The sequence below is a fragment of the Scylla paramamosain genome, chromosome 4 (assembly GCF_035594125.1).
Source record: "Scylla paramamosain isolate STU-SP2022 chromosome 4, ASM3559412v1, whole genome shotgun sequence".
NCBI classification, from domain to species: Eukaryota; Metazoa; Arthropoda; class Malacostraca; order Decapoda; family Portunidae; genus Scylla; species Scylla paramamosain.
This window is the reverse complement of record NC_087154.1, coordinates 8,723,848-8,739,367: the sequence shown is the minus strand read 5'-3', so window position 1 is coordinate 8,739,367 and position 15,520 is coordinate 8,723,848. Positions and strand designations below refer to the sequence as shown.

Sequence of the window (15,520 nt, the reverse complement as noted above, 5' to 3'; positions counted from 1 at the left end):
CTTCTAAACCAAACTTCTTGTCCTATCCACTCGTACGCTGATGATACCACCCTGCACTTTTCCACGTCTTTTCATAGACGTCCGACCCTTCAGGAGGTAAACATATCACGCAGGGAAGCCACAGAACGCTTGACTTCTGATCTTTCTAAAATTTCTGATTGGAGCAGAGCATACTTGGTATTGTTCAATGCCTCAAAAACTCAATTCCTCCATCTATCAACTCGACACAACCTTCCAGACAACTATCCCCTCTTCTTCAATGACACTCAACTGTCCCCCTCTTCTACACTGAACATCCTCGGTCTGTCCTTTACTTATAATCTGAACTGGAAACTTCACATCTCATCTCTAGCTAAAATAGCTTCTATGAAGTTAGGCGTTCTGAGACGTCTCCGCCAGTTTTTCTCAACCCCCAGCTGCTAACTCTGTACAAGGGCCTTATTCGTCCATGTATGAGAGTATGCTTCACATGTCTGGGGGGTTCCACTCATACTGCTATTCTAGACAGGGTGGAATCAAAAGCTTTTCGTCTCATCAACTCCTCTCCTCTAACTGACTGTCTTCAGCCTCTCTCTCACCGCCACAATGTTGCATATCTAGCTGTCTTCTACCGCTATTTTCATGCTAACTGCTCTTCTGATCTTGCTAACTGCATGCCTCCTCTCCTTCCGCGGCCTCGTTGGACAAGACTTTCTTCTTTCTCTCACCCCTATTCTGTCCACCTCTCTAACGCAAGAGTTAACCAGTATTCTCAATCATTCATCCCTTTCTCTGGTAAACTCTGGAACTCCTTGCCTGCTTCTGCATTTCCACCTTCCTATGACTTGAATTCCTTCAAGAGGGAGGTTTGAAGACACTTATTCATCAATTTTTGACCACTGCTTTGACCCTTTTATGGGACTGGCATTTCAGTGGGCATATTTTTATATTGGATTTTTGCTGCTCTTGGCCAGTGTGCTTCCTACATAAACAAAAAAAAAAAAAAAAAAGTGCTGCTCAGATACACAAATAGAGGGCTTCTTGTCAGTCCTACTCATGTGCTGTGGATTCTAGAATGCTTCCTCCACGTGAGTCTGATTGCTCATTGTTCTTTGATCCTTTAAGAAAAAATCATTTGCTCTACGATATTTTCATTAATAAACAGTGTGACCAAGAATAATTATTGTCCTTACCAATGAACTGTTTCCCCTTGCCAAAATTTATTTCTGTTGCATTTTGCTCTTCTAAGATGAAAAAATGTCTTCTAGATCTTGATACATACGAACTCGGATGGCTTTTCTCCATATTTGATTGCTGCAGCCTGAGTACCAAAAATTGGCAGTAGTATTTAGATTTTTTTACGTTTTTTTTTTTTTCTCTCTCTCTGTCTCTCTTGCATATATTAGGACACATTCTAAGTTCGGATTCCGTAAGGGTTTAGGTTCATGTGATGCTCTCTTGACTGACTCTTGACATGCAGTGCTCTTTGGACACTTGGCTTCAGTTTCGAGTTGTTGCCATTGATTTTAGTTCTTCTTTCAATGCCGTGAACTATAAGGTTCTAATCCATATGCAGCAACTCCCTGGTAATGGTGGAAATCTCTTTGTTTTTTAAAGACTTTTCACCAATAGATCACTGTGTGAGCTAACCTACTCTCTTGCCGACGCTCTTGAATGCTCCGAATTTTCCACCATCTTGCTACGACTACAGAGTCACTCTAAAACTATATTTATGTGTGCTGTATACCTCTCTCATAACTCCTCTGACTATGAAAAAAAAAAAAAAAAAACGACTAATTCTCGAAGTGGAGCACATTTTGATATATTCCCTTTCGCGGAGATCTCCATTCTTGGAGACTTCAGTGTTCACCATCACCGTTGGCTTTCCTCCCCCTTCACTGGCCAATCTGGTGAACTAGCTTTTAACTTTGGTATCCTCCACGAGCTAGAGCAATTAATGCAACACCTTACTCATATTCCTGACTGTATTGGAGATACGCCCAACATTCTTGACTTTCTCCTAACCTCTAATCCTTCTTCTCTTTTGGGCTCCTCTGATCTCAGCTTCATATCTGTATCTTCTCCCATCGCTCCAATCCCTCCCCAGGATCCCCCAAAGCGGAGGTGCCTCTGGCGTTTTGCTTTTGCCAGTTGGGGGGACCTGAGGAGGTATTATTCCGATTTTTTTAAAATCTTGGTCATCCTCTTTTAGGGATTTTGGTGAAACTTTCGCTGTTGCCTAAGACATAGTTAAACCATTTGACAAATTCAGGTACGAAGCTTTGATTCTCAAACTATCCTACTGCAGTTTCTATTTTTCTCTCTGTAAACTCATATCAAGTTTTCTTTCTGACCGTTTTATTGCTGCTGTGGTAGATGGTCACTCTTCTGAATCTATTAACAGTGATGTTCCTCAGCGTTCTATCCTGTCATCCACTCTCTTCTTATTCTTCATCAATGATCTTCTAAGCCAAACTATTTGTTCTATCCACTTCTATGTTGATGACACCACCCTGCACTTTCCACATGTTTTCATAGGAGTCCAACCCTTCAGGAGTTAATTAAACAGCTCAAACAGGGAAGCCACAAAATCCCTGACTTCTGATATCTCTAAAATTTCTGATCAGGCAGAGCAAACTTAGTATTGTTCAATGCCTCAAAAACTCAATTCTTCTATCTGTCAGCTCAAAACAACCTTCCAGATAAATATCCCCTCTTCTTCAATGACACTCGTCCCTCTCTTTTACACTGGACATACTCGGTCTGTCGTTTACTAATAATCTAAACTGAATTTCACACCTCTTCTCTACGCTTCACATGTATGGGGGATTCCACTCATACTGCTGTTTTAAACAAGATGGAATCAAAAGCATTTTCGTCTTATCAACTTGTAAGTGCCGTACGTACTGGAGGTGACTGAAACGAGCTGTGCAGTACTCGCTCTTTGTATTCAGAAGCGGTCAAACTGTGAATTAACATATTACCACTAATACTGAGAATAGCACAAAAGAGTATATCAATAGGTAAAACGGGTATTGCAGTACATCAATGTCGTGACACTTCACGTCGTCAATTCCGTAACATATATGAGTCAGTACAGAATTACCTACAGTTTAGCGGGTTCAGTCGGTTCTACAGATGAACACCACCAGCACAAACACAGCAAGTAGCCCTCTCGTCTGCATGATCTGATGTACGTCATTATGTTACGTTAAGTGTACTTATATATATATATATATATATATATATATATATATATATATATATATATATATATATATATATATATATATATATATATATATATATATATATATATATATATATATATATATATATATTTTTATTTATTTATTTTTTTTTTTTTATGTAGGAAGGGCACTGGCCAAGGGCAACAAAAATCTAATAAAAAAAATGCCCACTGAAATGCCAGTCCCATAAAAAGGTCAGAGCAGTGGTCAAAAATTGATGGATAAGTGTCTTTAAACCTCCCTCTTGAAGGAATTCAAGTCATAGGAAGGTGGAAATACAGAAGCAGGCAGGGAGTTCCAGAGTTTACCAGAGAAAGGGATGAATGATTGAGAATACTGATTAACTCTTGCGTTGGAGAGGTGGACAGAATAGGGGTGAGAGAAAGAAGAAAGTCTTGTGCAGCGAGGCCGCGGAAGGAGGGGAGGCATGCAGTTAGCAAGATCAGAAGAGCAGTTAGCATGAAAATAGCGGTAGAAGACAGCTAGATATGCAACATTGCGGCGGAGAGAGGCTGAAGATAGTCGGTTAGAGGAGAGTTGATGAGACGAAAAGCTTTTGATTCCACCCTGTCTAGAAGAGCAGTATGAGTGGAACCCGCCCAGACATGTGAAGCATACTCCATACATGGACGGATAAGGCCCTTGTACAGAGTTAACAGCTGGGGGGGGTGAGAAAAACTGGCGGAGACGTCTCAGAACATCTAACTTCATCGAGGCTGTTTTAGCTAGAGATGAGATGTGAAGTTTCCAGTTCAGATTATAAGTAAAGGACAGACCGAGGATGTTCAGTGTAGAAGAGGGGGACAGTTGAGTGTCATTGAAGAAGAGGGGATAGTTGTCTGGAAGGTTGTGTCGAGTTGATAGATGGAGGAATTGAGTTTTTGAGGCATTGAACAATACCAAGTTTGCTCTGCCCCAATCAGAAATTTTAGAAAGATCAGAAGTCAGGCGTTCTGTGGCTTCCCTGCGTGATATGTTTACCTCCTGAAGGGTTGGACGTTTATGAAAAGACGTGGAAAAGTGCAGGGTGGTATCATCAGCGTACGAGTGGATAGGACAAGAAGTTTGGTTTAGAAGATCATTAATGAATAATAAGAAGAGAGTGGGTGACAGGACAGAACCCTGAGGAACACCACTGTTAATAGATTTAGGAGAAGAACAGTGACCGTCTACCACAGCAGCAATAGAACGGTCAGAAAGGAAACTTGAGATGAAGTTACAGAGAGAAGGATAGAAACCGTAGTAGGGTAGTTTGGAAATCAAAGCTTTGTGCCAAACTCTATCAAAAGCTTTTGATATGTCCAAGGCAACAGCAAAAGTTTCACCAAAATCTCTAAAAGAGGATGACCAAGACTCAGTAAGGAAAGCCAGAAGATCACCAGTAGAGCGGCCTTGACGGAACCCATACTGGCGATCAGATAGAAGTTTGTGAAGTGATAGATGTTTAAGAATCTTCCTGTTGAGGATAGATTCAAAAACTTTAGATAGGCAGGAAATTAAAGCAATAGGACGGTAGTTTGAGGGATTAGAACGGTCACCCTTTTTAGGAACAGGTTGAATGTAGGCAAACTTCCAGCAAGAAGGAAAGGTAGATGTTGACAGACAGAGCTGAAAGAGTTTGACTGGGCAAGGTGCAAGCACGGAGGCACAGTTTCGGAGAACAATAGGAGGGACCCCATCAGGTCCATAAGCCTTCCGAGGGTTTAGGCCAGCGAGGGCATGGAAAACATCATTGCGAAGAATTTTAATAGGTGGCATGAAGTAGTCAGAGGGTGGAGGAGAGGCAGGAACAAGCCCAGAATCGTCCAAGGTAGAGTTTTTAGCAAAGGTTTGAGCAGAGAGTTCAGCTTTAGAAATAGATGTGATAGCAGTGGTGCCATCTGGTTGAAATAGAGGAGGGAAAGAAGAAGAAGCAAAGTTATTGGAGATATTTTTGGCTATATATTAACACACATCACTAAATCCTCACAATTACGTTAGTATCTAATTACTACAAGTAGTTACATTAATTACTCGTATGTTGACACACATCATTAAATCCTCGTGGTTACATAAGTATCTGTTACCTAACACTATGATGAATACATACACAGTGCGGGGAACAGGCGTCTTCTTGGTTGTATGCAAGGGATTACACTTGGGGATTTACCGAGATGAGAACTCGGGGATTTACTGGGATTTACTCTCCGCGCCTCCCGAGACACGTCTGACGTGTAGGCGTGACTCGTGAAGTGGCTTTGGAGATGCTGCTGGGCCCCTACAGCCTATGATGTTCATTATGCTGTAGGTATGTTATCAACACTCACGTCATAACAACCGACCCTTCGACGAGAAAAATAGCTGAGAGGGCAAAGTCAACGCATCCCCTCGGCCCTACTAATCTCTCACTCTGTTGTGCTGGCGCGTAGGCGCGCCATACACTGCTCATGTATAACAACCAGTTGCTACAAATAATACAACGCTAACAAATAAAACATAAAATGTCACATTACAATGTACGTATGTGCGTATCTCTAGCCGTCGTATAAATTGTACATATACAGCGGCGGCGGCTACACAACTCCTCTTCTTTAACTGACTGTCTCAGCCTCTTTCTCATCGCCGTAATATTGCATCTCTTGCTATAAACTACCACTATTTTCACGCAGACTATTCATCTTATTAACTGTATTTCTCCCATCCCCCCCACCACACACACACACACACACACACACACACACACACACACACACACGCTTAATTAACAGTTAATGAACAACCTAAGAGGGTGATAGAAGGTAGGACAAACAGGAAATAGAGAGGAAAGATTTGATAAATTTTGCTAGGCTGACTTGGAACTAAATAGGCGGCAGAGATACTTGTATGAGTAGCGAAGCACGGGGGATGTCACAATGGTCGACCTTGGTGAAGCGGACGATGATCATACTACTCTCAGTGTGCTATGAGTTGGCAGTTGAGCGATGGACGGCGTGACGCAAGGATGAGCAGTGAGGCGCTCTTCCCTTCCCTCGGGGCACTGGAACATGTGGTGACGGTCGCAGGAGTCTTGGCAGTGTCCAAGATCCTCCTGCAGCTGCTGTGGAGTGTGGGCAGCGGCGTGAGGATCCACTTCTGGTCGCGGCTGTGGAAGAAGCGGCTAGTGGAAGACTATGGGCGGTGGGCAGGTAATGTACCAGTGCGTGGTGAGTGGTGCCCTGCCCCTGTCCCTTGGTAACAGCAAGCAAACGCTCCGCAGTGGAGGTATTGGGGCTTGTTACCTTGAGAATGTAAATTTTCTTTGGACTTAGCTATTTCGGAAACCTGTTAGCAAAGAAAATTTTATTGAAATGAAAATATGACAATATTTCTTAACATGAGATCCTGGGTGTTGCGAAGTGCCGCATGTAAGCCTTTTTTTTCTTTTTCTTTTTTTTTTTTTTTTTTTTTTTTTTTGTAGGAGGGACACTGGCCAAGGGCAACAAAAAAATAAATAAATAAAAATAAAGGCCCACTGAGATGACAGTCCCCAAAAAGGGGTCCAAAGTGGATGTCAAAAATTGAAGGATAAGTGTCTTGAAACCTCCCTCTTCAAGGAATTCAAGTCATAGAAAGGTGGAAGTACAGAAGCAGACAGAGAGTTCCAGAGTCTACCAGAGAAAGGGATGAATAAGTGAGAATAAGTGAGAACTCTTGCATTAGAGAGGTGGACAGAACAGAAGTGAGAGAAACAAGAAAGTCTTGTGCAGCGAGGCCGCGGGAGCATGCTCTCATACATGGACGAATAAGGCCCTTGTACAGAGTTAGCAGCTTGGGGGGGGGGCGGTGAGAAAAACTGGCGGAGCTGTATCAGAACACCTAACTTCATAGAAGCTGTTTTAGCTAGAGATGAGACGTGAAGTTTCCAGTTTAGATTATAAGTAAAGGACAGACCAAGGATGTTCAGTGTAGAAGAAGGGGACACTTGAGTGTCATTGAAGAAGAGGGGATAGTTGTCTGGAAGGTTGTGTCGAGTTGATAGATGAAGGAATTGAGTTTTTGAGGCATTAAACAATACCAAGTTTGCTCTGCCACAATCAGAAATTTTAGAAAGATCAGAAGTCAGGCGTTCTGTGGCTTCCCTGCATGAAATGTTTACTTCCTGAAGGGTTGGACGTCTATGAAAAGACGTGGAAAAGTGCAGGGTGGTATTATCAGCATAGGAGTGGATAGGACAAGAAGTTTGGTTTAGAAGGTCATTGATGAATAATAAGAAGAGTGGGTGACAAGACAGAACCCTGAGGAACACCACTGTTAATAGATTTAGGAAAAGAACAGTGAACGTCTACCACAGCAGCAATAGAATGGTCAGAAAGGAAACTTGAGCTGAAGTTACAGAGAGAAGGATAAAAGCTGTAGGAGGGTAGTTTGGAAATCAAAGCTTTCTACCAGACTCTGTCAAAAAGCTTTTGATATGTCCAAGGCAACAGCAAAAGTTTCACTAAAATCTCTAAAAGAGGATGACCAAGACTCAGTAAGGAAGGCCAGAAGATCACCAGTAGAGTGGACTTGACGGAACCCATACTGGCGATCAGATAGACGGTTGTGAAGTGATAGATGTTTAAGAATCTTCCTGTTGAGGATAGATTCAAAAACTTTAGATAGGCAGGAAATTAATGCAATAAGACGGTAGTTTGAAGGATTACAATGGTCACCATTTTTTAGGAACAGGCTGAATGTAGGCAAGCTTCCAGCAAGAAGGAAAGGTAGATGTTGACAGACAGAACTGAAAGAGTTTGATTAGGCTAGGTGCAAACACGGAGGCACAGTTTCGAAGAACAGTACGAGGGACCCCATCAGGTCCATAAGCCTTCCGAGGGTTTAGGCAAGCGAGGGCATGGAAAACATTATTGCGAAGAATTTTAATAGGTAGGATGAAGTAGTCAGAGGGTGGAGGAGAGGGAGGAACAATCCCTGAATCGTCCAAGGTAGAGATTTTAGCAAAGGTTTGAGCGAAGAGTTCAGCTTTAGAGACAGATGTGACGGCAGTGGTGCCATATGGCTGAAATAAAGTAGGGAAAGAAGAAGAAGGAAGGAAGGAGTTTTTTGGCTAATTGGAGAACAGACTTGGCATGGTTTCGGGCAGAAGTATAAAGTTCATGAAATTCTGGTGATGAAAGGATTAAGTAGTTTTTTGTGGGCCATCTCTCTATCATGTATAGCACGAGAACAAGCTGTGTTAAACCAGGGTTTGGAAGGTTTAGGTCGAGAAAAAGAGTGAGGAATGTATGCCTCCATGCCAGACACTATCATCTTTATTATGCGCTCGGCACACAAAGACTGGTCTCTGACACGGAAGCAGTAGTCATTCCAAGGAAAATCAGCAAAATACGTCCTCAGGTCCCTCCAAGCTAGCAGAGGCAAAACGCCAGAGGCACCTTCGCTTTGGAGGATCCTGAGGAGGGACTGAAGCGATAGGGCAAGGTACAGATATGAGATTGTGATCGGAGGAGCACAACGGAGAAGAGAGGGTGATAGCATAAGCAGAAAGATTAGAGGTCAGGAAAAGGTCAAGAATGTTGGGCGTATCTCCAAGATGGTCACGAATACGAGTACGGTGTTGCACCAATTGCACTAGGTCGTTGAGAATAGCAAAGTTGAAGGCTAGTTCATCAGGATGGTCAGTGAAGGGAGAGGAAAGCCAAAGCTGGTGATGAACATTGAAGTCTCCAAGAATGGAGATCTCTGCAAAAGGGAAGAGAGTCAAAATATGCTCCACTTTAGAAGCTAAGTAGTGAAAGAATTTCTTATAGTCAGAGGAGTTAGGTGAGAGGTATACAGCACAGATAAATTTAGTTTGAGAGTGACTCTGTAGTCGTAGCCAGATGGTGGAAAACTTGGAAGATTCAAGAGCGTGGGCATGAGAGCAGGTTAAGTCGCTGCGCACATAAACGCAACATCCAGCTCTGGATTAAAAATGAGGATAGAGAAAGTAGGAGGGAACAGAAAAGAGGCTACTGTCAGTTGCCTCAGACACCTGAGTTTCAGTGGGAAAAAGAAGATGAGGTTTATAAGAGGAGAGGTAGTGTTCTACAGATTGAAAATTAGATCTTAGACCGCTAATGTTGCAGAAGTTAATGAAGAAAAAGTTGAGGAAGTGTCAAGACACTTAGGGTCGTTGTCAAAAGGGCAGTCCGACCTGGGAACATTTGTGGTCCCCTCCCCAGATGGGGACTCCGAGGTTGGTGTAGGAGTCGCCATGATAATTTTGAGATTTTGAGTGAAGGGTGTTTATGTTATTAGGTGCTTGTAGTTTTGTGTGAAGGAAGAGAGTTGTCTTTAGAGGGCAGGCTGTGACTGCCCCCTTGTGTTGTGAGACACAAAGGGAAACGTTCAGTGAGGACACAGCTGGGTTTAATGGTATGTTCACAGCACCCCCTGATCCAGTGCTTTAGACCTCAATGGGAGTAATTATCGTTTCGGCAGATGCCTACTGCCTCCTCCCCCTGTACAGTGTCAGGTACAAAAATATCGAAGGGATGCTTTTTTGACAAGAGAGCGCTTTCATAATAAATATTCTTATTTTCAGTTGTGTTAATGAGTTTTAGCGAGAAAGATTAAGAAACCCTCTAATAAGAAGCAGTATTAAGCATATAATTGTTTATTCTGTTTTTCTTTATATATATATATATATATATATATATATATATATATATATATATATATATATATATATATATATATATATATATATATATATATATACTCGTATATATACTGTATATGGAGGGTTCGGACACAGCTTTGATCATCCTGAAGGGCCCTGAAACACTAAGCCTATCGTGTCCGCAGTGGTGACGGGCAGCACTGATGGCATCGGGAAGGAGTACGCCAAGGAGCTGGCCAGGAGGGGCATGAACCTGGTCCTCGTCTCGCGCACCATGGAGAAGCTGCACAAGGTCTCGGCGGAAATTGGTAAACAAACATGCACACTTTTCTGGTGACAGATGGCACGCTTGACAACTGTGTTTAGCATTTTCTTATTTCTAAGACTTTGGATTTTACTTGTTATTACTTCTCAAAATCGCTCTGGCTAAAATTAAATGTGTTTTCGTTATGAAGTCTTGCTTCCTGTGTCGTCATCTTGCCATACGCAAGAACAGCTAGCAATGACAGGATGTGGAATGATTCACTGACGGAACACTCAGGTGTTCGTCAAGGTGCTTGCCAGGTGTACACAGTAGGAAGTTTGGCCAGAAGAGGAACATTTGAGTTTGTGATTGGCGGCTGATGTTGACTAAAGTATGTACTGTGTGGGTGAGTTGTGGTTTGCATTGTGCCGCAGTGCGGGAGTTCGGCGTGCAGACGGAGGTGATACAGGCTGACTTCAGTGGCGGCCGTCCCATCTATGAAGACATCGCCAAGGGCCTGCAGGGCAAGGAGATTGGGATCCTGGGTGAGTTTTGTCCTTGGCTGCTATGAACGGCAGTACGAGTATGTAGTTACCTTATACAGACAGATGATAGATATGCAAGAATATCCTGTCAGTCTTTCTATCTACCTACTGTATTCTTCTCCCACCACAGTGAACAACGTTGGGGTCTTGCTGTCTGAACCCCAGGAGTTCGGGGACGTGTCTGAGAAGGACATCTGGAGCCACGTCAACGTCAACGTGGCCTCGGTGCCCGCCATGACCAAGCTGGTGCTGCCGGGCATGCTGAAGCGAGGCCGTGGTGCAATAGTCAACGTGGCCTCCAGCGCTGGCACTGTTCCTATTCCCATGAGCGGCATCTACTCGGCCACCAAGGTGCGTCCCCGTGACCAGCGGCACCTACTTCCCGTTGGTGTTTGGCAGCTGCAATTAGCTGCATGTTGTTCGATATGCTGCAATGTGTTTTTTTTTTTTTTCGGAACCTGTTCTGGTATGGGATAAAAGGGAAAAAATGCCACCTGTTATACACACGAGTGTTAATTGTCTGTGAGAAATTTTAATGCGAATGAAAAATTCTTTAAAAATTCGGTCCTCACTCTCCTTTCCCCAGGCTGCCACTAACTGAATGGACGTAACAAATTTTTCAATGGATCCTACACGCTAAGACTTTCGTGAAATTTTACAAATAACTATACAGATATATGTCGAAAATTATATGTACATTTTTTTTCCCTTGTAGACGGAAAAATACACTTTACCTTTAGTTCCTTTACAGTAATCATATATACTTCTGATAAACAAATCAAGCCGGGGAAAGTAAGATCACTCAGTCAACAGAAAACTTACTTGACATATGCATGGTCTTACTTTTCGTTGAGTAATCTAACTCGAGTCTTCTTCCACAGGCATTCGTGGACTTCTTCTCCAGGACGCTAGAGTTTGAGTACCGCAACTCCGGCATCACCGTGCAAACTCTCATTCCCTTATATGTCTCCACCAACATGACCAATTACAGTGACCTTGTCCATAAGCCCGGTGATTACCTCAAACTCGAACTCCATTCACGACTTCTGACATCTAGGCAAAAAATATCTCTACAGACTTATGGTCCTCTTTTTCTCCCTTATTTCACCAAGATGACACGACTTCCACAATTTCTACCTCCTCTGTCTTTAAAGCTGAACTCTTCGTTTAGAGTTTAAAGGAAGAGTTCAGCTTTAGAGACAGAGAAGGTGGAAATTGTGGAAGTCATGTTATCTTGGTGAAATAAAGGAGAAAAAGAGAAGCATAAATCTGTAAAGATATTTTTGAACCTTTAACGAAGGTCTAAACTTTAGACCTACATTAAAGGGTCAGACCTGGATGAATCTGGGCTTATCTCTCCTTCACCACATCTCTCTATATCATGCCTGACATTAAGATTCTTCGCAGTGATGTTTTCCATGTCCTTCCTGACCTGATCACGATAGCGCTACTAACAGAAATCATAGCGTTATCATGATACGTAATCGTGGTCTAGCGTCATGACTTCCGACAGTCGTAGCGTATTCTTGGACCATTCCGAGAATTTAACGTTAACCTTAAAAGCTCGTGGAACTTAACTGCATTTTGTAACCAACTTATCTTTATCATTTCGTTATCATTACGTCTTCGTGACATGTGTAGGTCTATCATGACGCAATCGTTGGCGTCATAGGTCGGTCATGATGTTATCGTGACAGGAAATCTATCATGATATCATGACGACAACATCGTCACGATAACATCACCATGACTACCGTTTGTGTGCATCACGAAAAAGCAAATAGTTTTGACATTTGTTTGACATGTCTGAGGACGTGGTCACGATGGACCTATGAGCGCGACAGGACAGGACTACATAATTATACGGCGTAGTCATCACGCTAGATCTAGGTTTGCGACACGTCATCGTCGCAGCAGAGCTGTATTAGTAGACGTGCGTACATCTGGCAGCGCAGCGTCCCCGAGACGAATAATCCCACAGATACACACAACACCCGTATACTGCCACCCACGCAAGCTGTCAGCCACCACACACACTTCCGCCACTCAAAATGTCTGAAGACATATTTGCGGACGGAAAAGGGGTGGGAGCAGGATGTGCACCACACAGACAAGGACTATCAGCAAATAATGACATCGGACTCCGAAAGCAACCGACGTGATAGACCAGTGGAAGTCTACGAGTATATAGAGCAGGTCGATGGTGGAGAACACAGGAGCACTCTTTCCCGGTTAGAGGAGACGCAGGTTTCGGTCGCTTCTTCTTATATCTCCCGCAGTCTATCAGGGAGGTCTGTGGGCGGCGCTTGTGCCGACGTCATGTCACTGTCATGACTCTGTCACCATCATCGTGCAGTTGTAGTGACTAAAAAGTGACTTGAAATAAAAAATTTTGTTGCTCGTGACGTCGTCATTGAGCTGTCGTGACTCCATCTTGGCAAATGTATAACCGTCGTGATGTATGTGTAGCATCCTCGTAGCGGCGTCGTTCCGCTATCGTGACTGATGCAACTCGTGATGAAATGCCACGAAAAGGACAAGATTTTCTTCTAGTTGCACTGGCGTGACGATTATCGTGGCTGTGTATATGGAGCTTAAAGGAGTGTTGCAGCTTCCCATATCTTGCTGTCTCCTACCGCTTTTTTTCATACTGACATTTAGTTTGAACTTCACAACTGCATGCCTCCCTCCTCTAGCTGTCTCGCTGTACTAGACTTTCCATTCACTCTACCCCTCTTTTATCGACCTCTCTAATGCATGATTCAAGTAGAGCCTTCACTCTTTCATCCCCTGTACGTGCTGGCAGACTCTGGAATTATCTACCTACATTTGTATTTCTCCTCTTCCTTATGACCTAACCTTGTTTTAAAAAGTTGCAAGAGACCTCTAAATCTGAATTGGCTTTTCTTAAGTATTCTTTCTTTCTCTTTCATGAAAGGAACAATTAGTGGGCCTTTTTTCGTGACTTGCGTTTTTGCCCTTGGGTCTTCCTCCTTTGTGCATAGAAGAAAAAATTTTACCACCTCAGTTTCATCTCCCTTCTTCACGGAATTTAGCACCAGAAGCGGGACGGTGAGTCTGCTTTTGTGGTCATCTCAAAGGCGAACGTGTGGTTAGCAATTCTAAGGCACCTTTTAGTGTTCAGTCTCAAGTATTACATGACATGCTCACGACAGCCTTACCGATTTGTGCTTCCAAACAATTAGTATTAATAAATATTAAATAAATATTAACAGAAAATAATGGGAGTATTTAATTTGCTTATTTGGAGCAAATATGTGAACTTAGTAGCTGCAATGCAAGTGCAACAAAAAACTATAGATCCAGAGAATTTGCAAATATTGCGCAGTCATTATTATTTTTTTTTTCGTGTGCGTGTGTGTGTGTGTGTGTGTGTGTGTGTGTGTGTGTGTGTGTGTGTGTGTGTGTGTGTGTGTGTGTGTGTGTGTGTGTGTGTGTGTGTGTGTGTGTGTGTGTGTGTGTGTGTGTGTGTGTGTGTGTGTGTGTGTGTGTGTGTGTGTGTGTGTGTGTGTGTGTTCAGTAGTTCTATTTTCAGGACAAGCTTCGCGGGATGTTTCTTTATTTGTTTTTTCCTCGCCATTGCTCACCACTGTAATTGTTCACATTTATGTCTTCTTCCTACTTCCTCCCTACCAGGCGTGTTCATCCCCACGGCCTCGACCTACGCCTCCAGCGCCATAAACACCCTGGGCTACACGTGCCGCACCACGGGCTACTGGGCTCACAGCCTGCAGGTGGGTGTGTGCTAAGCCATAAAAGTAACTGTTAGAGTATGTAGCAAGTAGAGAAGAAGAGTATACTTAGTTCATCTTTCTAGGGTGATGAGCAATGAGGAGACTGTTTGAAAACAAGGAACATGAAGTTTACACACACACACACACACACACACACACACACACACACACACACACACACACACACACACACACACACACACACACACACACACACACACACACACACACACACACACACACTAATTTGCACCATCAATAATTATTTAAAAAAAAAAGTATCAACTGTAGATACCTAATAGTGCCTTTCTTTCCCTTGCAGTTGTACTTTCTCCATTCCCTCAATGAGAAGCTTTCGATGCTAATGCTCGAGAAATGGTATATGTTGCAAAAGGACTCAGTGAAGAAGAATAAGGAGTAACATGGCGAGTTATCTTTACATTGCTGTTACTTGGACCGGCGACACGCAAGATCAAGAAGCCGCAGACTGTTCCATGCACAGCCAAGACCAGAAGTGACGCCTCACCTTCCAGAGTTTCTCGTCCGGTATTAATGTCTGGCCACACGAATCATTCGCTGAGAATTTTTATAATCTGTCATCCCAGATATCTATACTATAAACATTTTCATATATTTCACACACGACTGCTTACGCAGATGCCTCACTAAAAAATGTAAATAAATGTTTAACATTAGTTAAAAGATAACATAGGTTGATGACAGGATATTATTCATAGCTTATCTGCTATACTTTTATCAAATAAGAATTGACCTGCATGTAACAATTGCTGCATCTTCCAAATGAAGAGAAGAATTCTGTGAGCCTTAAATGCCTTAGCCATGAAGGAAATAGAGGCATGGCGCTGTGTCATCACCAGCTGGACACCGTCACTGCTGGACATCCGTGTCAGGTGTCTACAGTGAAGTACTACAGCGCTCATCAGTCCTGATGGTATTTCATATCGTAATGAATATAAACATACAAGATACGTACCCGGCCATAAATTCCTTTACCATAAAAGAATTGTGATTGTGTTGTTCAGATGGTGACAAGAGACCACTATCTTCCTCACCTAATACTCACTGCTCCATACAACACACATACACACACACACACAGAGAGA

At 42.9% G+C, this 15,520-nt stretch overlaps 1 protein-coding gene across 1 annotated transcript; it reads left to right on the top strand.

Moving 5' to 3' along the window:
* Positions 1-6,164: 6,164 nt before the first annotated feature.
* LOC135099703 (inactive hydroxysteroid dehydrogenase-like protein 1) lies at positions 6,165-15,386 on the top strand. Its single transcript, XM_064002134.1, has 7 exons — positions 6,165-6,394; positions 10,038-10,160; positions 10,531-10,641; positions 10,772-10,992; positions 11,523-11,652; positions 14,299-14,396; positions 14,719-15,386. The coding sequence occupies exons 1-7, from the start codon at positions 6,172-6,174 to the stop codon at positions 14,815-14,817; spliced, it is 1,005 nt and encodes a 334-aa protein (XP_063858204.1). The 5' UTR covers positions 6,165-6,171; the 3' UTR covers positions 14,818-15,386.
* Positions 15,387-15,520: the final 134 nt, after the last annotated feature.